Source organism: Carcharhinus amblyrhynchos, chromosome 34, assembly GCF_965287045.1.
Source record: "Carcharhinus amblyrhynchos chromosome 34, sCarAmb.v2.hapA, whole genome shotgun sequence".
Classification (NCBI taxonomy): Eukaryota; Metazoa; Chordata; class Chondrichthyes; order Carcharhiniformes; family Carcharhinidae; genus Carcharhinus; species Carcharhinus amblyrhynchos.
This window is the reverse complement of record NC_137357.1, coordinates 17046471-17070306: the sequence shown is the minus strand read 5'-3', so window position 1 is coordinate 17070306 and position 23836 is coordinate 17046471. Positions and strand designations below refer to the sequence as shown.

Here is a 23836-nt window from a genome sequence, read left to right as displayed (position 1 = left end):
AGAAATTGCCCCTTAGAGTCCTGAGGTGCGTAGGTTAGAGGGATTAGCAGGTAAATATGTAGGGATATGGGTAGGGCCTGGATGGGATTGTGGTCGGTGCAGACTTGATGGGCCAGATGGCCTCTTTTTGCACTGTCGAGTTTCCATGGTTTCTATGATATCATGCCTTTCTCCACCTCAGGATCATAGAATCGCTGTTGTGCAAAAAAAAGGCCATTCGGCCCATCAAGGCTGCACCGTCAACAATACCACCCAGGCCCTATTCCCATAACCCCACATATTTACCCTGCTAATCCCCCTGACACGAAGGAGGAAACCTGTGCTGACACGAGGAGAGCATGCAAACTCCACACAGCCAGTCACCCAAGGATGTCCCAAAGCACTTGATAGTCAGTTAAGTACGTTTGCAGCAAAAACAGAAAATGCTGGAAAATGTCAGTGGGTCTGACAGCATCTGTGGAGAGAGAATAGAGCCAACGTTTCAAGTCTACATTATCCTTCGTCAGAGTCATCCAGATTTGAAACGTTGGCTCTATTCTCTCTCCACAGATGCTGTTAGACCTGCTGAGGTTTTCCAGCATTTTTCTGTCTTTGTTTCCAATTCCAGCACGCACGGTATTTTGCCTTTATCTAAGTACTTGTGCTGTGTAGTCCTGTTGTAATGGCAAAAAGGTGGCAGCCACTTTGAACACATAGGGGCATAGATAGGTTGAACGCATGTATTCTTCTTCCCAGGGAAGGAGAATTGAAGACTAGAGGACATACATTTAGGGTGAGAGGGGAAAGAGTTAAAAGGGACCTGAGGGGCAACTTCTTCATGCAGAGGGTGGTGTGTGTGTAGAACGAGATGCCAGAGAAAGTGATTGAAGCAGGTACAATAGCAACATTTAAAAAGCATTTGGATAAATACATGGATGGGAAAGGATTAGAGGAATATGGGTCAAACAAGGGCAATTCGGACTAGCATGGTCAGCTTGGACCAATGAGGCCAAAGAGCCTGTTTCCGTGCTGTATTGTTCCATGTCTCTATAACATCAAATTCCCCCAAACAGCTATCGGAATGATCAGAGCATCTGTTTTTTTTTATCTCAGTTGAGAGAATATTGGGGAGAAGTCCCTGCTCTTCTTCAGTGTCAGAGGAAGGGCACACAGGCCCTCAGCTTAACTTCTCATCCAAAAGACAGCACCTGTGACAGTGCAGCACTCCTTCGCTGTTGAGTGTCGGCTTTGAGATCTTGTGCTTGGGTGATTGGTATGCAATCTGAAGCCACCGCCTTCTGACCCCAAGGCAGAAGTGTGAGCCACTGGATCATGGCTGACGTTGAATAGCCATTACCCTGTAACTTGGAGAGGTGTTAGTCGTGGTAGTTGGGGCAGTGTAAGATGACCATCTACACATTGGGATACTCACAGAAATGAACTTGAGGTAGATTCCCGTGATGTAGAAAAGCGTCATTGTTGCACAGTCACGAGTAAGTGTAAATGAATTGTGAGTTGTATGTAATCTGTGTTGAAATGTGGCTGTATTTTTGCCCGTGTACCTTTCTGTTCTGCAGGTTCTATGTCTCCTGTTTATTCCCAGCTTCCTGGCATTTCAGCATATCTCCGTCAACCTGTCCACGGCCTTTCAACACCACCTTTCGTCAGCTGGTGGCTTTTACGTTGCTCGCTGTTATAGTGTCTCTGCTGTATGTTCTACTGGTCTTGGATAAGAATCGATGGGGACATTTATACCAGGACAGAGGAGATAGGTAGTGTATAAGCAGCTTCTTTGGTTATTGATCTCGCTTTCATTTGATGCTCAACCCACACTTGTATTTGGAGCGTTTTGTTCAAAATCCTTGCTTCTCATTCGCTCCATGTTATCATCCATATCGTTTATGGTTATAACAAATAGTAAGGGTCCCAGTGCTAATCCTTGTGCTACACCACTGAACACCGGTCTCCAGTCACTCGAACAGCCTTCTATTCCTACCTTTTGTGTCCTGTTACTGATCCATCTCTCCAAGTTTCCCTGAATCCCATGTATTCTCAATCAGTCTCCCATGTCGGACCTTATCAAAAACTTTGCTAAAATCCATACAAACTGCATCCCTCATCCATGAACTCGGATCACATTTTCCAAAAATTTAAACGTTTATTCGGCATGCCTTCTGATAAAGCCGTGCTGACTCTCCCTAATTAACCCAGGCCTTTCCAAGTTGGGTGTTAATCCTCTCCTTCGGATTTTTCTCCAGTTCCGATGATGATATTGGATTGTGCAATTTCCGTTCAGTTCTTATCCTTCTCTCTCCCTCGTGCCTTTTTAAGCATTCCTCCAATGCTTGCACTTTGTCAGTGCCTTTGCTGCCTTCCAGACTCGTCCACGTCAGCGCTGCCCGGGCTGATCTCCCACCTCTCGCCCTCCGTAAAGTTGAGTTTGTATGAAACTCTGCTGTCCTGATCCTAACTCAAATCAAGTCCCCTTCACCCACCAGTCCACTAGCTGGCCAGCGTTGACTCCTGTTCCTGCTGCACCTTGATTTTCAAGGTTCCAGTGCTGCTTTTCAAAATCCCTCCAGTGATGTTCCCCTTCACCGTCTCTAACACTTCCCAAGCCTGTCAGCCTCTCCAATTCTGACCCCTTGAGTATCCCTGATTTTTCCTGATGAGCCCCATTGGTGGCTTTTCGTCCAGCTACATGGGCCCCAAGCTTAACCCTTTCTGCCTCTCTACTTCTTCCTCCTTTAAGACTTCCTCAAAAACAACCTCTTGGATTAGACATTTAGTCACCAGCTTGGATACCTCCTTGCGTGAATCAGTGTCACATTTTGACTTGGAGAACACCTGAGAAGCACTTCAGAGGTTCTATATGAATGCAAGCTATTGTTGTTTGACCTTCTTCCCCTCCTCCTGACAGGTACTTCACCAAATTGACAGACATGGAGGCCACTGATATCAAGAATCCTTATTTAAACTATGGCATTGTGATCGACTGTGGGAGTAGTGGCTCGAGGCTGTTTGTGTATTGCTGGCCAAGACACAATGGCAACCCACACGATCTACTTGATATCAAACAGATGAGAGGCAGGAACAGACAACCTGTGGTGATGAAGATCAAACCAGGTAAGGCAATGGAAAATGCTGGAAAATAAAACACAGCAGACCTGGTAATCTCTACAGTGGTTAGCACTGCTGCCTCACAGCGTCAGGGGCCCGGGTTTGATTCCCAGCTTGAGTCACTGTCTGTGTGGAGTCTGCACATTCTCCCCACGTCTGCATGGGTTTCCTCCTGGTGCTCCGGTTTCCTCCCGCTGTCCAAAAGATGTGCAGGTTACGTGGATTGGCCACGCTATATTCTCCCTCAGTGCACCCAAACAGGTGCAGGAGTGTGACAACTAGGGGATTTTCACAGTGCCTCCTTTGCAGTGTTAATGTAAGCCGACTTGTGACACTAATAAATAAACTTTCCATGAGGGTGAAAGGAATGCTGCTGAGGTGAGATGAGGAGCATTGGGAGAAACCAAGCATGGAACAGGAACAGCAGCACAAATCCACTGGCTGAATGGTCTTTCCCCTTGCTATGTCTTCCATGTTATGTTTTATTTTGAGCTAAGACTGAATTTAAAAGATGATCAGTTTGCAATATTCCGAACAGCGTAAAGAGATATGACTATTTTGAAGTAAAGCTAAAGTTTATTTATTCGTCATAAGTAAGGCTTACATTAACACTGCAATGAAGTTACTGTGAAATTTCCCAGTCGTTTCATTTCCACCCATTCGGGTCAATGTACCTAACCAGCATATCTTTTCGACTGTGGGAGGAAACCAGAGGAAATCCAAGCAGAAAATGAGACAATGTGCATGTCTTTGTGAAACCTGTGTGTGTGTGTGTGCCTGAGTGATACTTTCTCAGCAGCTCCTTGATGTGGAAACATTGAATGATACAGTACAGCACCAGGCCCTGGCTCTAATCCCAGACTCTGTTAGTACTTCACATTTCTGTGTCAGACCACTTCTCGTGATTCTTTGTAAAATTTTTGCCTTTTAAGAACGATATTCTGGCAGCACACCAGTGCCTCACACCTGAATAGAGTCATAGAAGTTTACAGCATGGAAACAGGCCCTTTGGCCCAACCTGTCCATTTTTTTCTTAAACCCTGAAGCGAGCCCCAGTTGCCTGGATTTGGTCCATATCCCTCTATGCCCATCGTACCCATGCAACTGTCTAAATGCTTTTTAAAAGCCAAAATTGTATCCATCTCGACGACTGCCTCTGGCAGCTTGTTCCAGACACTCACCACCCTCTGCGTGAATAAGATTCCCACTCTGGACACTTTTGTATCTCTCCCCTCTCACCTTAAATCTATGCCCTCTAGTTTTAGACTCCCTTATTTTTGGGAAAAGATATTGACTATCCTGCTGATCTGAGTCCCTCGTTATTTTATAGACCTCGAAAAGATCACTCCTTAGCCTCCTATGCTCCAGAGAAAAAAAACCCAGTCAATTCAGCCTCTCCATGTAACTCAACCCATCAAGTTCCAGTAGCATCCTAGTATATATATTTTCTTTTCATTTGATTTATTATTGTCACATGTATTAGTATGCAATGAAAAGTATTGTCTCTTGCACGCTATACAGACAAAGTATAGTGTTCATAGAGAAGGAAATGAGAGGGTGCAGAATGTAGTGTTACAGGCATAGCTCAGGTGTAGAGAAAGATCAAATTAATAGGTCCATTCAGAAGTCTGATGGCAGCAGGGAAGAAGCTGTTCTTGACTCAGTTGGTACGTGACCTCAGACTTTTGTATCTTTTTCCTGACAGAAGAAGGTGGAAGAGAGAAAGTCCGGTATATGTGGGGTCCTTAATTATGCTGGCTGCTTTGCCGAGGCAGCGGGAAGTGTAGACAGAGCCAGTGGATGGGAGGCTGGTTTGCATGATGGATTGGGCTAGATTCACGACCTTTTGTAGTTCCTTGTGGTCTTGGGCAGAGCAGGAGCCATATCAAGCTGTGAAACAATCAGAAATAATACTTTTGATCGTGCATCTGTAAAAGTTGGTCAGAGTCACAGGTGACATGTCAAATTTCCTTAGTCTTCTGAGAAAGTAGAGGCATTAGTGGGCTTTTTTAACTATAGTGTTGGCATGGGGGGACCAGGGCAGGTCTGGCTGCCTAAAAACTTGAAGCTCTGGACACTTCTCAGTGTAACGTGCTGAAAAAAATTTATCCAGCCCATTCTGTGGTTTTTTTTTCAATGATTAATTAAAATGGAGTGTGTCTGTCAACAGTAACGATTGTGTTGAACATTGAGCTGGGGACAGGAGTCAGCAAGCAGTCCAGGTACAACGCAGGCTCCAATTTGATTTATCATTGTCACGTGTATTGGGATACAGTGGAAAGTATTGTTTCTTGCGCACAACACAGACAAAGCATACAGTTCAGAGAGTACATTGTGGAGAAGGACATGTAAGGGCACAGATTCGATTGGTTTTTATTTTAATGAAATAATTGTGTTTAATTTGTTTTTCTATTCCTTCCCACAGGTATTTCAGATCTCGCAGCCTCACCGGAAAAAGCCAGTGATTACTTGGCACCTCTGTTGAATTTTGCTGCTGATCATATTCCTCATTCGAAGCACCAAGAGACTCCTTTATATATCCTGTGCACCGCTGGGATGAGGATCCTACCTGAAAAGTAACTGTCTTTCCACTCTTACAGATCAGATCATTCCATACTGAGAGGTGATAGCGTGTGTGAATTCATGAGCTGAGTTAATGGCCCCCGTTGGTTATGATCACACTGCAGGGTACAGGCTGGGTGCTGATGCTTGGAATGTGTCCCATTCTTATTCTTCCCCAAGGCCAGGAACGTGTGAACACAGGGTTAAATACCAGCGCATGCCACTCACCAAGACGATCATTGCAACATTATGTGCATCCCCTGTGACGGTCAAGTGTGGGGTATATGTAAAGTGACACAGAGGCTGTGCAGAAGGAGGCCATTCAGCCCATTGAGTCTGCACCAGCCGCAATCCTACCTAGGTCCTATCCCCATAACCCCGTGTATTTACCCTGCTAATCCCCTTGACACTCAGGGTCAATTTACCAACACGTCTTTCAGACTATGGGTGGAAACCAGCGTACCCGGAGGGAACCCACACAGGCATGGGGAGAACGTGCAAACTCCACACAGACAGTGACCCAAGCCCGGAATCGAATCCAGGTCCCTGGGGCTGAGAGGCAGCAGTGCTAACCACTGTGTTACCAAAAAGGAAGTATGAATTCAAGAAGTGTAAATTACAAAAACGCTAACCAACAGTAACAATTGAGAACACATTTTCCACATCTGACAACAATCCCACCCAGGCCCTATCCCCATAACCCCATGTATTTACCCTGCTAATCCCCCTGACACTAATGGTCAATTTAGCGTGGCCAATCCACCAAACTAGCACATCTTTGGAGTGTCGGAGGAAACCCACGCAGACACGGGGAGAACACACAGTGTCTGCACAGACAGTGACTGAGGTCGGAATTGAACGTAGGTTCTTGGTGCTGTGAGGCAGCAGTGCAAGCCACCGTGCCACCCCCGGTGTGTCTAAACCTACACTGAAACTCAAATCCAGGAGGCAGTCCTCTGTGACATTCCAGATTCAGGATTTTGAGCTCTTCCATTGATCCGGTGACTGCCTGGTTTAGCCGGACTGATCTCCATTCACATTATGTCTGAAAAGGAGAGTTCGAATTGAATCCGAGCCTGGGAGCAGATATTAAAACAGCAGTACAACAAAGAATAAATGAGCAGGAAGTAGAGATACGGCCATGCTGTCTGCTTAAGAGTCTCAGCCCTGGACTCCACTCTGGTGTCTGCTTCTGAAATCCCTCAATTCCCTGACTGTGCCCAAAAAGCTGTGGGTAAGTACACTCAAAGACTGGACATCCACAGCATGTGTGATAAGAACATAGGAACTAGGAGTAGGAATCGGCCATCTGGTCCCTCGAGCCTGCTCCGCCATTCAATAAGATCATGGCTGATTTTTTTGTGGACTCAGCTCCACTTACCCACCCGCTCACCATAACCCTTAATTCCTTTCCTGTTCAAAAATCTATCTATCCTTGCCTCAAAAACATTCAATGAGGTAGCCTCAACTGCTTCACTGGGCAGGGAATTCCACAGATTCACAACCCTTTGTGTGAAGAAGTTCCTCCTCAACTCAGTCCTAAATCTGCTGCCCCTTATTTTGAGGCCATGCCCCCTCGTTCGAGTTTCACCCACCAGTGGAAACAACCTCCCTGCTTCTATCTTATCTATTACCTTCATAATCTTATACGTTTCTATAAAATCTCCCCTCATTCTTCTGAATTCTAATGAGTCTCATCGCAGTTTACTCAGTCTCTCCTCATAAGCCAACGCTCTCAATTCTCAAATCAACCTAGCGAATCTCCTCTGCACCGCATCCAGTGTCAGTCTGTCCTTTCTCAAGTAAGGAGACCAAAACTGTACACACTACTTCAGGTGTGGCCTCACCTGCACCTTATACAGCCGCAACATAACTTCGCTGTTTTTAAACTCCATCCCTCTCGCAATGAAGGACAAAATTCCATTTGCTGCCTAAATTACCTGCTGCACCTGCAAACCAACTCCTTGAGATGCCTGTACAAGGACACCCAGATCCCTCTGCATAGCACCATGCTGCAATTTTTTCCCATTTAAATAATAGTCCATTTTGCTGTTATTCCTGTCAGTGGATGACCTCACACTTACCAACATTGTACTCTATCTGCCAGACCCTTGTCCAGTATACTTGCTCCCCAACTCCAAATCATCGATGTACATTGTAAACAACTGCAGTCCCAACACTGATCCCTGAGGCGCACCATAGCCGCTGATCACCAACTGGAGAAACACCCATTTACTTTCTGTTAATTAACCTAATACATTACTCATAACACCATGCACCTTCATCTTATGTAGCACCTTTGTGCAGCACCTTGTCGAACGTCGTCTGGAAATCCGATACATCACGGTGTTGTCCACAGTGCTCGTAATGTCCTCAAAGAATTCCATTAAATTAGTTAAACATGACCTGCCTTTCATGAACCGATGCTGCGCCTGCCAATGGGACAAGTTCTATCCTGATGTCTCACTAGTTCTTCCTTGATGATCGATTTAAACATTCCCCCACTACAGAAGTAAAGCTAACCAGCCTATAATTACTGGCCTTTTGTCTACCTCCTTTTTTAAACAGTGGCGTCACATTTGCTGTTTTCCAATCTGTGGGACCATCCCAGAGTCCAGCAAATTTTAGTAAATTACCAAATAGTGCTTTTGCTATTTTCCCCTGCCATCTCTTTTAGTACCGTGAGATGCATTCCATCAGGACCAGGAGACTTGTCTACCTTTAGCCCATTAGCTTATCTAACACCGCTTCTTTAGTGATAATAGTTTTTGGGTCCTCACTTGCCATAGCCTTCGTACCATCAATTTTTGGCATGTTATTTGTGTTTTCCACTGTGAAGACCAACACAAAGTACCTGTTTAATACCTTGGCCATTTCCTCATTTCCAGTTCCTGCATCCGCCTTCTCATCCTCTAAAAGATCAATGTTTACTTTCAACGCTCTTTTTCATTTGATATATTTGTAGAAACTTTTGCTATCTGTTTTTGTATCCTATGCTAGTTTACTCTCATCTTTCTTACTTTTTTTTAGAGCTTTTCTCATTTCTTTCTGTTGACCTTTGAAGATTTCCCAATCCTCTAGTTTGCCACTAATCTTTGCCACTTTGTATGCATTTTCTTTCAGTTTGATACCCTCCTTTATTTCGTTCGATACCCATGCCTGATTTCCCTTTTTTGATATTCCTCATCCAAACATTCGCAGGCCCTCTGAATGAAGACATTTCACTTCAGCTCGGTGACTGAATGGCCAATCCCTTCTGCTGTCCCACCAAAGGAAACACACTCTCACCCTCTGAAACCTCAGAAGAAATGTATACATTTCATTGAGAACACACCATGCTCTTAACCCCAGAGAATCTAGGTCTATTCAGCTCCATTGAAGCAGCTTGGTACTCGAGTGACATGTATTCCAGACAGGGCAACACGGTGCCACAGTGGTTAGCACTGCTGCCTCACAGCACCAAAGACCTGGGTTCAATTCTGATACTGGGTCACCTGCACGTTCTCCCGCGTCTGCGCGGGTTTCCTCTGGGTGCTCCAGTTTCCTCCCACACTCCAGAGATGTGTGGTTTAGGTTGATTGGCCATGCTAAATTGCCCCTTCGTGTCAGGGGGAATTAGCAGGGTAAATATGTGGGGTGACTGGAATAGGGCCTGGGGGGGATTGTGGTCAGTGCAGACTCAATGGGCCGAATAGTCTCCTGCTGCATTGTAGGGAATCTTGGATCTCCAAATTGAAACCTGAGTCTGGCTCTGAGTTTGGCTGGTCATGGAGGCTGTGTAGTTCATCTCCATTTATCCCGGTTCAGCTGGTGTAAAAACCCCACTCTTTTGAAACCTGGCAATGCCCATTGGAAAATTCCCCTGTGCAGTTAAAACGAGCAACAAGGCAGCCTCAGTTGTGATGCCCTCACAGCCAAATAGCTTCTGAACAGTCACTGTATGTGTAGAGATTTGTCACAGAGACGCATTCAACTATAGCCAATTGAGATGTGGTCTCATCTGAATCATATAATGAAGGGAAGCAGGACACTCGCTATGAATTTTGTCTGCACACTGGTTTACAGCCTTATTCCAGTGTGTCACTGTGTGTTCACTTTGGTCTTGCAGCCAACAAAATGCCATCCTTGAAGATCTCCGGACGGATATTCCCTTAAACTTCGACTTCTTGTTTGCCGACTCCCATGCAGAGGTCATTTCAGGAAAACAGGAAGGTGCGTACTCTGCAGTGACAGCTGTGTTAGATCGATTAGATGAACAGCTCTGAGCTTTTGGGTGAATTGATAAGCTGGTAGGCAAATGGTCTGGATATTTAGATAAATGTTGACAAGGAAGTCTGTGACATGAGAAGTCAGCCTGTTCCATCTTGTTCAGTGCATTGCTTGTATGGAATGAATATTGACACTGTTGTGTCGTCCAGTGAGTTGGAGGCTGGGCCATATTTTGGAAAACATTTTCATTGAATCCCTACAGTCCATTCAGCCCATCGAACCTGCACCGAACACAGGCCATATTCCTGTATCCCGATATATTTACCCTGCTAATCCCCCTGACACTGGGATCAATTCAGCATGGCCAATCAACCTAACCCACACACCTTTGGACTGTGGGAGAAAACCCAGCAGACACGGGGAGAATGTGCAAACTCCACACAGCCACTGCATTGTGGTGTAGGGTATTATATTGTGGTATAGTCACCAAATCCTCAGTGAAATGACTTTCACAAGTTATTACAATGAGCAAAAGGACCAGCGTAATTTTCAAAAGGTTGATTGAGGCAAAAAGCTGGCAAATTAAAACAAGAGTGATTTGATTTGATTTATTCCTGTCACATGTTTTAACACACAATGAAAAGTGTTGTTTCTTGCGTGCTATGCAGACAAAGCATACCGTTCATAGGGAAGGAGAGAGTGCAGAATGTAGTGTTACAGTCATTGTTGGGGTGCAGAGAAAGATCAACTTAACGTCAGATCTTTGGGGTTTGAAGGAAAGCCAGATCTGCAGGAGATTGAACGAAAGCATTGTTACAGCAGTTAAAAGAGTTAGAATAGTGTTTTAAAAGCGCAGAAGAAGAGTAAAAATTAGAATTAGAGGGTATGATGGGCACAGCTTGTTGCCTCACTCCAGCACCATCTTGGCTGTGTTTTCATCCACTGTTAACTTTGGGACAACTTCTGTCCCCGTGTGAAGAGCACTTGCTGGGTAATGATGTGCTGAGTAAATCTCGCTCACCCTTCTCATTTTTTTTAATGATTCCTGGATGATGAAAATTTCATGCTTGGCAATTTTTTTGTGGCCGAAGGTGTTTTAAAGCTGAAGGAGTTGTAACAGAACTCTTTTTATTTCCATGCTTTCAGGAGTTTACGCCTGGATTGGAATCAATTTTGTCCTGGGGCGTTTCGACCACGTCAGTGATGGTAAAAGTTTACTTGTACTTTGTAAAGAGAGGGTGGGGATGATGTTTGTGTGGTGTGTATTTTACACAAGTGTGGACGATTGCAGGTCTGGTGGTTACGTGCAGTTAATAGTTTAATCTTCCGCTGACCTCTCTGTTACTAAAATGGATTTGACTCATGCCACTGCAGGGGAAAAGTTGTCACAAAACAGGGCTAGGCAGACTGCTGAGCAAATTTACCCCCAGGAGTGGCACTGACAATCTGTCCACAGCTTGCTCCCACCGACAGCACTGTGGGTTTGGTTTGTCCATTATCCTGTTTGCCCCAACCGATCCCTGATTTTGCTAACATGCCCCACCTCCTCCTACCCCTTTCTGGCTAGATAATTCGGCTGTATTGTTAGAACTCTGTACAAGAGTCATTGCAATCCAAAGCGTGAACTCTGTTACTCTCTTCACAAATGCTGCCAGATCTGCTGAGTTTACCCAGCATTTTCTGTTTTTAGTTTCGATTTACAGCGTCCACAGTACTTTGTTTTTTTTATCTGATTATCGATGTTGGTTCCAGGATAAATATTGGCCAGGACACTGGGAACTACTCCCTTGGTCTTACGCAAGATAAAATGTCGTGCAGTCTTTCTCTTCTGCCTGAGAGAAGACACGGTCACAGTTTAAGACCATCCAAAAGATAGCATCTCTGACAGTGCAGCATTCCCTAAAAACTGTACTTGGGAAGTGTCGACCTAGATATTATACATGAGTTTTTGGATTGGGATTGATCAGCTTCTGACTCATGCGAGAGATATCAATGTAAATGCAATGCAGCAAAAGACTATCTTACCCAGGCCCACCCTTAAGCTCTATCCATCTAACCCCGTGCATTTCCCAATCCACCTAACCTCCACATCTTTGGAGTGTGGGAGGAAACCCACACAGACATGGGGAGAATGTGCAGACCCCACACAGTCAGTCACCCGAGGTTGGAATCGAACCTGGGACCTTGGTGCTGTGAGACAGCAGTGCTGACCACTGTGCCACCCTCAGACTGAGACTCAATTAAAAAAGAAGTATTTGCAGCTGGATATTTGAGGTGGGGCATGGATAAAATCTCAGCTATGGCTTGGTTGACAGTGTTTGTATCGAGGTTTAATCAATATTGGAAACTAACTGATTGTGCTTTGCTGAATTCACACAGGTGAGGATTCGCTTGTGGAAGTCAACCTTCCTGGTACTGAGGCCCAGGCAGCTGTTGTCCGGAAGAGGACAACTGGTGTATTAGACATGGGAGGGGTTTCTACTCAAATAGCCTATGAAGTGCCCAAAACTGTAAGCTTTGCCTCTTCACAACAGGTTATTATCTGTCCTACCTCTTTTTTTTTCTGTTTGCTTTTGTGTTTTCTCCACTTCTTTTGAATTCTTACACTTGGGTGCCGTCCAGTCCCAGGTATGGCTATGCGTGAGCTATGATTGCAGGCCAGAGTTTCCTGTGACAGCAGCGTGCATGTGCTCTGAAAACTGCTGTTCGTGCTTGTGTGTTGCTTGCTCCCACCACCCCGCCTTCTTTTAAACCGAGTCTGCTTTGTAACAATTCGTGGCTCGTTCACTGAGCAGAGGAAGAATGTGGAGTCAGCCTTTCCTTCATTTCACAAAACACCAGAGAACAAAGACGCAGACACCCTTTTCCTGCCCTGGCTTTGCGCTTCAGGTTAACACCCTAACTTTTCCACAATTGGGATCAGCTGTTAGAATGTGCACCCCATTGTAACAGAATCCTCATGTTATCCCACCTTGCCGTTCACTAATGTAGTGTTTGCCTATCTCGCTGTGCCCTTTCATACCAGGTCATGAGTTTTTCATGCATTAAACAGTAGGTTGGCTCACAGGTATAGGTTGAGAGGCGGAAGATGAGAAGGATCTACTTCTCGCAGAGGTTGGTGCGTTTGGAGAACTCGCTGTCCCACAGTGCCGTGGAGTCTGAATCATTGAGCGGTTTCACGGAGGAGATAGATAGATTTCGAATAAAGAAATGAGTTAAAAGGTTCTGGGAATAGGTCGAGAGGTAGATTTGAGACCAGGGAGAGATCAGCCTGATTGAATGGCGGAGCAGGCTTGAAGGGCTGAATTTGCCTACTTCTGTTCTTAATTCCAGTGTTCATTTGAGAAAGTATTGATAAATGAGTTTCTGATGCAACATTCCTCTGATGTTATTTCCCTGCTGAGCTAGGGGTTGAGGATGGAATGGAGCCAGTGGGGGGAGGTAAGAGAAGCATAATGTTAGAGAAATGGACCGTGGTGACAAGAGGCCAGCAGAGATTGGGCACCAAGTATGACCAGGGATTAACACACACATCGATCCACGCACACGCACAGGCACGCACAGATGATTGTCTGGCCGTGCTCGCCCCAAAGCCGGAAAAACCCCATCCAAGGTCACCGGACCTTTGCATGGTCTGTCCGTCCTCCCCCACCTGCTATGATTCCTGTGATGGGCGGGATGGGAAAATTATTCACCTCCACCCCACCCCTCCTCCCCCTTCTAATCTTTGTGATGATGAAGCTGGGAACAGATGGGGGTGACTGTGGGTGAGGTCAGGAGCTGCAGCAAGTTGAAGGCAGGTTGACGATGCCACAGCGATTCACACTCTGGCGCTGAAAGTGAGATGGCTCCTTCATTGCTCTGAGGTTAAATCAGGAAACAGGAGCATCCTGTGACCCAACACTCGGGCCCAAGTGTGCATGCAAGCACGTGAAGCAGTGACACAGTCCCTGCGAGTGCCTGTTAGATTATCCTGAGGCATTGACTTGTCTTAACTCCTGCAAGAAGAACGATATCAGGCATGGATCAGGAAGTAACCTAGTTTACTGAGCAAGCAGCTGCTCTTGTCGGAGAGTTCCACACTTTGATCCCCCGGGCTACACCCAGTGAAGAAATGTTGCTTCAACTCTCCCCTGAGTTGTTTAACTCGAATATAAAAATGATGTCTCCTTGTGTCATACTCCCCCAACAGTGGGAATGGATTCTCTGTCTCTCTCGCTGCCTTTCAAAATCGAAACAGGCCAATCAAATCATAGACTTGGACATAAATGAGCTTGACAGTCAACATCTCTTCCCAAAGGTAGGGGAGTCTAAAACTAGAGGGCATGGGTTTAAGGTGAGAGGGAAGAGATACAAAAGTGTCCAGAAGGGCAATTTTTTCATGCGGGGGTGCTGAGTGTCTGGAACAAGCTGCCAGAGGCAGTAGTAGAGGCGGGTACAATTTTTAATTTTAAAATTAAAATTGCTTTTTAAGCATTTAGACAGTTTCATGGGTAGGATGGGTACAGAGAGATATGAGCTCAATGTGGACAATTGGGACTAGCTGAGGGGTTTAAATTAATGGGTGACATGGACACATTGGGCCAAAGGGTCTGTTTCTATGCTGTCACCCTCTATGAAATCCTCGCTTACCCGGATATCTTTGGGAAATACAGGTCCAGGCCCACTTCTCTGTTCTAAGTGGACTCGTACCCATGATTATATTCGGCGAGCCCAGAACTGGGGAGAAGAATCTTCTGCTGAGGAGTGAGTGAACCCAGTGGTTTTCTCAAAGTGAACGTTGGAAAAGTCTGGGTGGAAGACTGTGTCTTCCCAAGTGCTGTGGCCGGGTGATGTGCTGAGTCTTGGGGTGCCTCCACCACATACACATGGCTTGCCTTTATTAATGCCCAAACTGGCCAGCTTACACATGGGGCAAAGAGTTAACACCGTGAATTACAAACTGCAGGAATTTGCTGGTTGATTTGTCCCCTTTCCTCACTTAGTTCACGCAAACAGAATCATGTCTTGCACCTCCCAATCAGTTTGAAGAACGTGCTGGATTTGTGCATTAATTGCCATGTTTAAACTTTGGGCGGAATGTTATTCCCCACAATTCACAGTGCAAATACTCCCTTCAACAGCACCATAAATGTTAATTGCAAACAGTAACAAACTTCCCTGGCCTAAAAGGAAACAGGATAAACTGTTAGCCTGTTCAGGCTAATTTCTTGGACCACAAGAGTAGAATTAGGCCACTCGGCCCATCGAGTCTGCTCTGCCATTCAATCATGGCTGATATTTTTCTCATCCCCATTCTCCTGCCTCTTCCCCATAACCCCTGATCCCCTTATTAACCAAGAACCTATCTGTTTTGTCTTAAAGACACTCAATGACCCGGCCTCCACAGCCTTCTGTGGCAAAGAGTTCCACAGATTCACCACTCTCCAGCTGAAGAAATTTCTTCTGTTTTAAAGGATCATCCTTTGAGCCTGAGATTGCGCCCTCTGTTTCTAGTTTTTCCGACTCGTGGAAATATTGTCTCCACATCCAATCTATCTAGGCCTCACAGCAACTTGTAAGTTTCAATAAGATCCGCCCCCGTCCTTCTCAACTCCAACGAGTACAGACTCAGTGTCCTCAACCGTTCCTCATACGACAAGCTCTTCATTCCAAGGTTCATTTTTGTGCACCTCTTCTGGACCCTTTCCAAGGCCACCAACAGTGTCTTCAATTCCCCCCTTCTTGGATTTGAAGTTTAATTTTATTTTCTGTCTCCTTTCCTTCTCTCAGGTAATCTGCTCCCCTCTCGCTTTCTCCTTCTACAGCAAGTAGTCTCACAATGCCAGATTCAAGTTCAACAGGTTTATTTGGTAGCACAAGCTTTTGGAATGCTGCTCCTTCATCAGGTGAGGGCAGGATTTGTTTCAGAATTTGAGAAACTAGTCCTGTGCTCACCTGATGAAGGAGCAGCGCTCCGAAAGCTCGTGCTACCAAATAACCCCGTTGGACTTTAATCTGGCGTTGTGAGACTACTTGCTGTGCCTATCCCAGTCCAACGCCAGCATCTCCACATCATTTCTCCTTCTATGCAAGACTTGGCTCCTGATTTTCTCTTCCTCTGTACTTCTAATTTGTTTTTCAATTCTTACATGTGGCTGGTTGAAGAGATTGTCTGTAAGACCCATCACCCTTGCTCCACTGGTGTTAGCTTGCACTCCCTGCAAGTTTCACACAAGTGATGGTTGAACTGAAGGCTGCAGGAATAAGTCTGAATTCGCAATCAGCTGTGACATTCTTTTCCCAGTGAAATTCAGCCCTGGTGTCACCTGCTGGATAATGTGGGGGCCCCCTCACCCATGTTGGTACCTGCACATTTGTCATGTTATCTGCTCCATAATTCATTCCTGCTGCTCTCTGAAGGCTCTGCCTGCTTGCCTTTCTGCTTTAAACCTTGCTGCCTGTCAGCTGCCAGTTGAATGTTTTAGTTAACACGGAGTCTGGACTGGATGCAGGGTAAGGTGGGACTGCTGAGTGTTTAGGCTTCAGTAACCGCGTTGATTGCTCTTGTGCAGGAAGAGGTGGCCAAGAACCTGCTGGCAGAGTTCAACCTGGGCTGTGACACCCACCACACCGAGCACGTGTACCGAGTCTACGTCACCACATTCCTGGGCTTCGGCGGCAACGCTGCCAGGAAACGTTACGAGGAGCAGCTCGTCCGCAAGATCACACTGACAAACAGGTACAGGGGCTTCACAGGGGGCTGGGGGTAGGAAGTACAGCAATGTGTGCAGGCTCAGACCGCTGAGTACAGCCCACAAAGTGAACAGCACAGAAACAGGCCACTTGGTCCAACAGATCTGTGCTGGGATTGACTGGTGTCTGTCCCATGTTAGTTCACTTCACCTGTTAAACTTTGATTTGTGTGAAAGTTTATTTATTATTGTCACAAGTAGGCTGACCTTAACACTGCAACAAAGTCCCCGCACTCTGGCGCCTACTCAGATACACTGAGAGAGAATTTAGCACGGCCAATGCACCCAAACAGCACGTCTTTCAGACTGTGGGAGGAAACCAGAGCACCCAGAGGAAACCCATGCAGACATGGGGAGAATGTGCACATTCCACACAGGCAGCGACCTGCAGCATTAGTCATACCTGGGCCCCTGGCACTGTGAGACAACAGTGGTAGCCACTGTGCCACTCTGCCGCCCAGTGAAAAGAATACCTTGTGGTCAGGTTGGACAGAGCAGGTTATATCCATGAAGCCATTAATTCACATGCTCAGAAGGCAAGGCATCACAGGGAGCAACAAGGGGTTGGATGTGAACTGAAAGAAAAGTGGCAAAGCACAAAGAAATGGGGATGTGCCCTCAACAGCTCTGTGGATGGACAGTGCGCAACCTGAGCTCAGTGTAAACCACAAGGTTTAATCCTTGCTGTGACTTCCTGGGGAGACCATTGGTGTGAGGACAATATCCCTGAGGGTTCGATCACTCAGTGTTCCATTCCGCACTACTCCCAATGAGCAGCTAAGGATGTTATCCTTTCGGGAAAGGAGGGGCTGAGGTGAAAATACAAACGTTGGAGGTTGAGCAAAGAGTCACCTGGCTTGTTTCTGCTGCAGGTTACTGGGCCAGAAGACTGGCATGATAGAGGACATACCCTACTTGGACCCCTGTCTGCCCGCTGACTTCAAGGACGAAATCCATCAGGATGGTCGCACCGTGTTTTTACGAGGACTGGGAGATTTCGATTGGTGTCGGCAAATGATTAGCCCTTTTTTAAATAAAACCAACGAGACTTCAACGTCGCTGAGTGGGGTCTACCAACCCCCTGTTGATTATCAGAACAGCGAGTTTTATGGTTTCTCTGAATTCTACTATTGTACTGAAGACGTCTTGCGCATGGGTGGCAACTACGATGTTGCTAAATTCACCAAGGCTGCAAAGGTACTGAAGTGAATCCCGTATTTCTAATGAAAGCTCTGCTGGTTCTTGGGTGTAAGAAGATTGATTAGATAGATGGCTAGCGATAGCACTTGGGGCAAATGGGCTCAAAGGTTATGGAGAGAAAGCAGGATTAAGCTATTGAGTTGGATGATCAGCCGTGATCGTGATGAACGGCAGAGCAGGCTCAAAGGGCCGAATGGCCTCTTCCTACTCCGAGCTTCTATGTTTCTATGATAGTTGGAGTGTCAAGCAGGGTGAACCCACATTCCAGACCCAGGAGTTCATCAAGGCCTGCCTCCTTGTCTTGTCTCATGCTTGAGGTGGAGTTCTGGTCCTCCAGCGATATCATTACTTGTCCCCCTCTGTCTAACTTAAAGTGATGCCTCTGGTTCCTCGTGCATCATAGCTGGTGAACGAATTGTCAAATGAGTGTCCAGAACTGGCCATTTGTGGTCAGGTTGCACACAACAAGTTGTGTACATGATAATCCATTAACTCGCCCTCAACAGCTCTGTGGATGGACGTTGCCTCACCTGAACCCTGTGTCCAGGGTTAATCCTTCTGGGGAGACATTGGTGTGAGGACAATACCCTGAGGGTCTTAGCATCAGGGGGATTAGCTGAGGTACATGCGTGGGGTTCTGGGGATAGGGCCTGGTTGAGATTGTGGTTAGTGCAGACTCGATGGGTCGAATGGCTCCTTTTGCACTGCATTAGGATTCTAAGCAGAAGACACATCAGGCAATTGGCAAAAAGTACCATTTAGTCTTTTAAAAAGCGTTTATACAGTTACATGGGCAAGATAGGTATAGAGAGATGTGGGCAGTTGGGATGAGCAGTTAAAAACTGGGCAACAGGGACAGGTTGGGCTGTGGGGCCTGTTTCCATGCTGTAAATCTCTATGACTAACCAGCGGTGATCTGAGGAAAATACCTTTTTACCCAGTAAATGATTAGAATTTGGAACACACTGCCTGATCACCATTCAGTCAATCTGATGAATACTTGATGGAGAAATCGATTCAAGGGGTATGGGATAAGGGCAGGGGAGTGGGACAAAGTAGATTGCTCTGTGAACAAGCTAGCACTGACACGATGGGCTGAATGACTTTCAGTTTAAGATTCTGTTTATTCTGTAGGATTACTGTGCAACAAAGTGGACAATCCTGAAGGAACGTTTTGACCGTGGCTTGTATTCCAGTCATGCGGACCTCCACAGACTGAAGTAAGTGACTATAGTCTCAGTGATGTTGTGGTCGGGTGTGGGGGTTTAGGAGTTCTCCTTGGTGCACCAGACCATTACTGATGGAAAGGTTCATTGCACAGGTCTCCCTCCATGTGCTGTCCAAGCAACCATCTGAAATAGGCTAATCATAGCAGAGTCTGTCAGTGGATAAGCAAGTGCCTGGGAGTATCTTGACCTAAAGCAGATTATTTCCAGTGCACAGGTATTGTGTGTGCACCCTGGTTACCTCTCCCGCTTTCACACAGCAGCTAAGAGCAATCCAGGGACCTGTTCTTAAATATAGGATATCTCTCTCTCTCTCTCTCTCTTCTGTGGCAGCATCCTTATTCACCTGGCAGACCCCTTGGAGGTAGAACTTCCCATCCACATTGCTGAGAGGGAATTCCAAGTGAAAACCCAGCCTGAATACTGCAGTGAGCAAACACGGGCGGCAGGAAGATGAGACTGATGAGCAGTCTGAGGGATAAGAATGGACAATTATATAATGCCTTCTTTTAAACAGGACTCAGCCATCATACTTCAATGATTTGACCATCCCCCTGGATTAGGAAGCATTCCAGCCTTCCCTCGTTATCCTGTGATCTCTACGCCAAATACTTTGAGGACAGAAACCAGCTCTGATGATCCCCATCTTTTTAATTGATTCGGACTGATAAAATTCTATCAGGGTACATGCAGAAAGGATATTTCCATTTGTTCTGGGCCCCTCCACCAGAGGATTTGGGGTAGACTATTCAGGACGGAGGTGAGGAGACATTTCTCCACCCAGAGAGTGGTGAGCCTGTGGAATTCATTACCACAGGAAGTAGTTGGTTCCAGAACATTGAATGTATTCAAGAGGCGACTGGGTACAGCACTTGGGGCGAATGGGATCAAAGGTTCTGGGAGAAAGCAGGATTCGGCTCTTGAGTTGGATGATCAGCCATGATCATGATGAATGGCAGAGCAGGCTCGAAGAGCTGAATGGCCTTGTCCTGCTCCCACCTTCTACGTTTCTATGTGATGTGGATATCTTTGGCAAGTCTGGCACTCACATCCGTCATTGCCCTTGTTGCCTCCGCAATCCCTGAAGCCCTCAAGTGTAGGTACACTCACAGTGCAGTTAGGAAGGGACTTTCAGGATATTTTGATGCAGCCATAGTGAAGGAACAGCGATGTACTTCGAAGTCAGGAGGGGAACTTGTAGGTGTTCCCATGTATCTGCAACCCCAGCCCAAGAGTTTGTAGGGTGCATCTTGTTGGTGGAACACATTGTTGTTGGTTGTAGAGAGAGTGAATGCTCCAGGATGTTAACAGTGGAGGAATTCGGTAATCCCCCTGTTATTAAATGTCAGAGGGGGTAGTGCGTCAGTCTAGCTGGGAGGTTATTTGTCTGTTGTCACTGAGCACCAGCTGTTCAGGTCACAGTCATTCGAACCAGCAGTTCTGAACAGGGGAGTTGCTGTCTCACTGGCCTCTCCCAGAACCCATAGGTAATTTCACACACAACCCCCTGCACTTTAATTCGTCAACCTTTCGGCGACACAGTGTCACAGTGGTTGGCACTGCTGCCTCACAGCACCAGGGACCTGGGTTCGATTCCCAGCTTGGGTCACTGTGCGGAGTTTGCACGTTCTCCCCGTATCTGTGTGGGTTTCCTCCACGTGCTCTGGTTATCTCCCATGGTCCGCAAGACATGCTGGTTGAGTGCATTGGTCATGCTAAATTCTCCAGCAGTGTACAGGCGCCAGAGTGTGGCGACTAGGGGATTTTCATAGTAACTTCAATGCAGCGTTAATATAAGCCTATTTGTGACATGAATAAATAAACGTTTTTTAAAAATTCATTGTGTCAACATGGTCTCCCAACCTGACTCTGTTCCCATCAAAAGGATAGTTGTTTAATTAGTTTTTTTTAATTTTGAGGCAGTAACCACCTCCCCCCGCCCACTCCATTCTCATGTTGGATTTCAGTGTCACCTCTCCTTGCACATCTCATGCAGTTGACCTTGTAGTTGACAGCTATTCTGCTCCTGCTGAACATGCGTTGTGTTAACTCCAGGTATCAGTGCTTCAAATCAGCGTGGATGTACGAGGTTCTGCATCGTGGATTCTCATTTCCTATCAATTACACCAGCTTGAAAACAGCCCAACTGGTTTACGACAAGGAAGTTCAGTGGACGCTTGGGGCAATTCTGCACAGGACACGTTATTTACCCCTGAGGTGAGACTGATTGCCAATTCAGCCAGCAATTCTCTGCACTCTCCCTGTCGTACCTGTTTCCTTTTTTTACAAGATTGCATGTCATTCCTGTCACACTGTCGGTGAAATTTTTAATTTCTTTATGGGATGTGGGCATCACTGGCTGAGCCAGCATTTATTGTCCATCCCTAATTGCCCCTTAACTGAGTGGGCCATTTCAGAAGATCTTCTATCCCTGTATCCAGGTTGTTAATGTAGATTGCAAACAACTGGAGTCCAAGGACGTCCTGTCATCCGGGGAAAAAAAATCTGTTTGCCCCAACTCTGTCTTCTGTCGATCAGCCAGTCACCTATCCAAACTAATAAATTACCCCGAATCCCATGTGATCTAACTTTGTGAATTAACCTTTTATGTGGCACCTTATCAAACGCCTTCCGGAAATCCAGATATACAACCTCTATCCACTTTGCTTGTTACATCTTCAAAAAACTTTAACAAATTAATCAAACATTATGTGTCTTTCTCAAATCCATGATGACTGATGGATAGCGTCTTGACCTTCCAAATGTCCTGATATTGCTTCTTTGATAATTAATTCTAACACTTTCCCAACAACACGAAAAGTGGCCTATAATTTCTGACATTTTGTCTTCCTTTTCGAATAAGGGCATTACATTTAGCATTTTTCCAATCCACTGGACCCTTTCCCATGGTAAGAAGTCTAGCAACGCCAGGTTCAAGTCCAACAGGTTTATTTAATCGCACAAGTTTTTGGAACATTGCTCCTTCTTCAGGTGAGTGAGGAGTTGTATTCACAAACAGAGCATATACAGACACAAACTCAATTTACAAGATAATGATCATTATGTTTGTGAACACAACTGTTCACTTACCTGATGAAGGAGCGAGACTCCGAAAGCTCATGCTGCCACATAAACCTGTTGGACTTTAACCTGGTGTTGTGAGACTTCTTACTGTGCCCACCCCAGCCCAACGCTGGCATCTCCACATCATCCCTTTCCCATGTCCAGGGGATTTTGGAAGATTATAACCAATGGATCCACTATCTCCGTCACCACTTCCTTTAACACCCTAGGAAGTAGGCTATCAGGCCCAGGAGATTTGACTGTCATCAATGCCAATATTTGCTCAGTACCTTTTCCGTATCGATGGTTCTAAGTTCTACCATTTCTATCACCTCTGACTTGCCCATTCCTATAGGAATGGAACTCGTGCCTTCCACCGTGAAAACTGAGCAAAGTATTGATGTGGCATCTCTGCCATTTCAGTGTTCTCCCCAATTAACTCTCTGGCTTCATCTTCCATGGGACTGACGTTCACACACTCACTCTTGATTTCCTTTGACGCCGACAGGGACATGCAACAGGACAACTTCAAGGGAAACCACGCACACTGGAGGGGCTTCTCCTTCGTCTACAACCATTATTTATTTTTTGGCTGTTTCCTGGTTGTCCTCCTCTCCATCCTCCTTTACCTGCTGCGCCTGAGGCGGATCCACCGGAGAATGCCGCACAACGTGTGGATGGGCGAAGGCGGGCTGCCACAGATGCCAGACGTTGCCTGACGGCCGGCGATCAGAGTGCCAGATGGTAGCAGGGTTGAGCCAGGAAGCGGGGGGGGGATGGGATGGGTGGGGGAAGGTCTGGGAGCGTGTTTGTCCACAAGATGCGGAAAGGCCAGCTCTGGAATTTTTCTAGTAACTGTGACAGGAAAGGGCTGGAGACGCGCGGCGGATGCGTGGGAAAAGAGCTGGAAATGCAGTGTTGGGTCTGCTGACCCTCCGAGGGTGTTTGACTGTCTTATCCGCGCGCGGACAGACCTTGCTATACACTTGGCTCCGCTTCTTGCAGGAGCACAGTCGGGGCAGAGTGTCCGAGCTACAAGACGTGATTATCTTTGAGAAGGTGAGCCAGGAACCTCCCCAGTTCCCTTTTTAACGATATCGAAAAAGAAAATAAGTGCAATCATCCAGGTTTGTGATGTTGAGTAGCAATGTTTTCTGTCTGGCTTTGTGCTCCATGCAGGGAACCGTGTTCTGTTGCTCTGAGTGAGTGCAAGGCCAGCATTCACAGGTGACAAACGTGAGCCCACTGGAAATACATTGTCGTTCGATAGCTGCTATATAAAAAAGAGATTTTACCAACTCCATTATATTTATTTATACCTGCAGTAAATAGACATGAAGTCAGTGCATTTGTTTTGTCGGAATCAATGAAATGACTGACCACATCACAAACAATAAATCTATTTATAAAATGCTACCTCCTTCAGCATTGTGTTGTTTCCAGGATTGAAATGAACTGAACGGCTTCTGTTGGAACTCCATTCATTCCCTCGACATCAGTTGTTACGTTGAATATTCTTTTCCCTCACCCAGACTGCTAACTGGAATAGAGCCCATCTCCCTCCTGCCTCAGCTAGAGTTCTCAGCCTTGTTTTCAAATCCTTCCACTGCCTCGTTCCTCCTTTATCTGCAATCCCCCCATCCAATCCCAGAACCCTCTTGAAGTCTCAGCATTCCTCTAGTCTTGAGCATTCCAGGTTTGAAGCCATGATTGGCCTGGGTGCCTGTTGTGTCCATTCATTCC

The 23836-nt window shown here is 46.1% G+C and overlaps 1 protein-coding gene across 2 annotated transcripts in view; it reads left to right on the top strand.

Moving 5' to 3' along the window:
- The window catches only part of entpd4 (ectonucleoside triphosphate diphosphohydrolase 4), a 29220-nt gene extending 5719 nt beyond the window's left edge, over window positions 1-23501 (top strand). The window contains exons 3-13 of one of the 2 annotated variants that reach the window (XM_080217036.1): window positions 1557-1751; window positions 2900-3105; window positions 5525-5675; window positions 9770-9873; window positions 11017-11076; window positions 12250-12380; window positions 16425-16591; window positions 17477-17801; window positions 18939-19024; window positions 21086-21247; window positions 22602-23501. In XM_080217036.1, the coding sequence (XP_080073162.1) occupies window positions 1557-1751; window positions 2900-3105; window positions 5525-5675; window positions 9770-9873; window positions 11017-11076; window positions 12250-12380; window positions 16425-16591; window positions 17477-17801; window positions 18939-19024; window positions 21086-21247; window positions 22602-22812 (1798 nt within the window). In that variant the 3' untranslated portion in view covers window positions 22813-23501. Of the gene's footprint in view, window positions 1-1556; window positions 1752-2899; window positions 3106-5524; window positions 5676-9769; window positions 9874-11016; window positions 11077-12249; window positions 12405-16424; window positions 16592-17476; window positions 17802-18938; window positions 19025-21085; window positions 21248-22601 lie in introns of both variants that reach the window. The other variant, XM_080217035.1, reaches the window with a different exon arrangement.
- The last annotated feature ends 335 nt before the right edge of the window (window positions 23502-23836 follow it).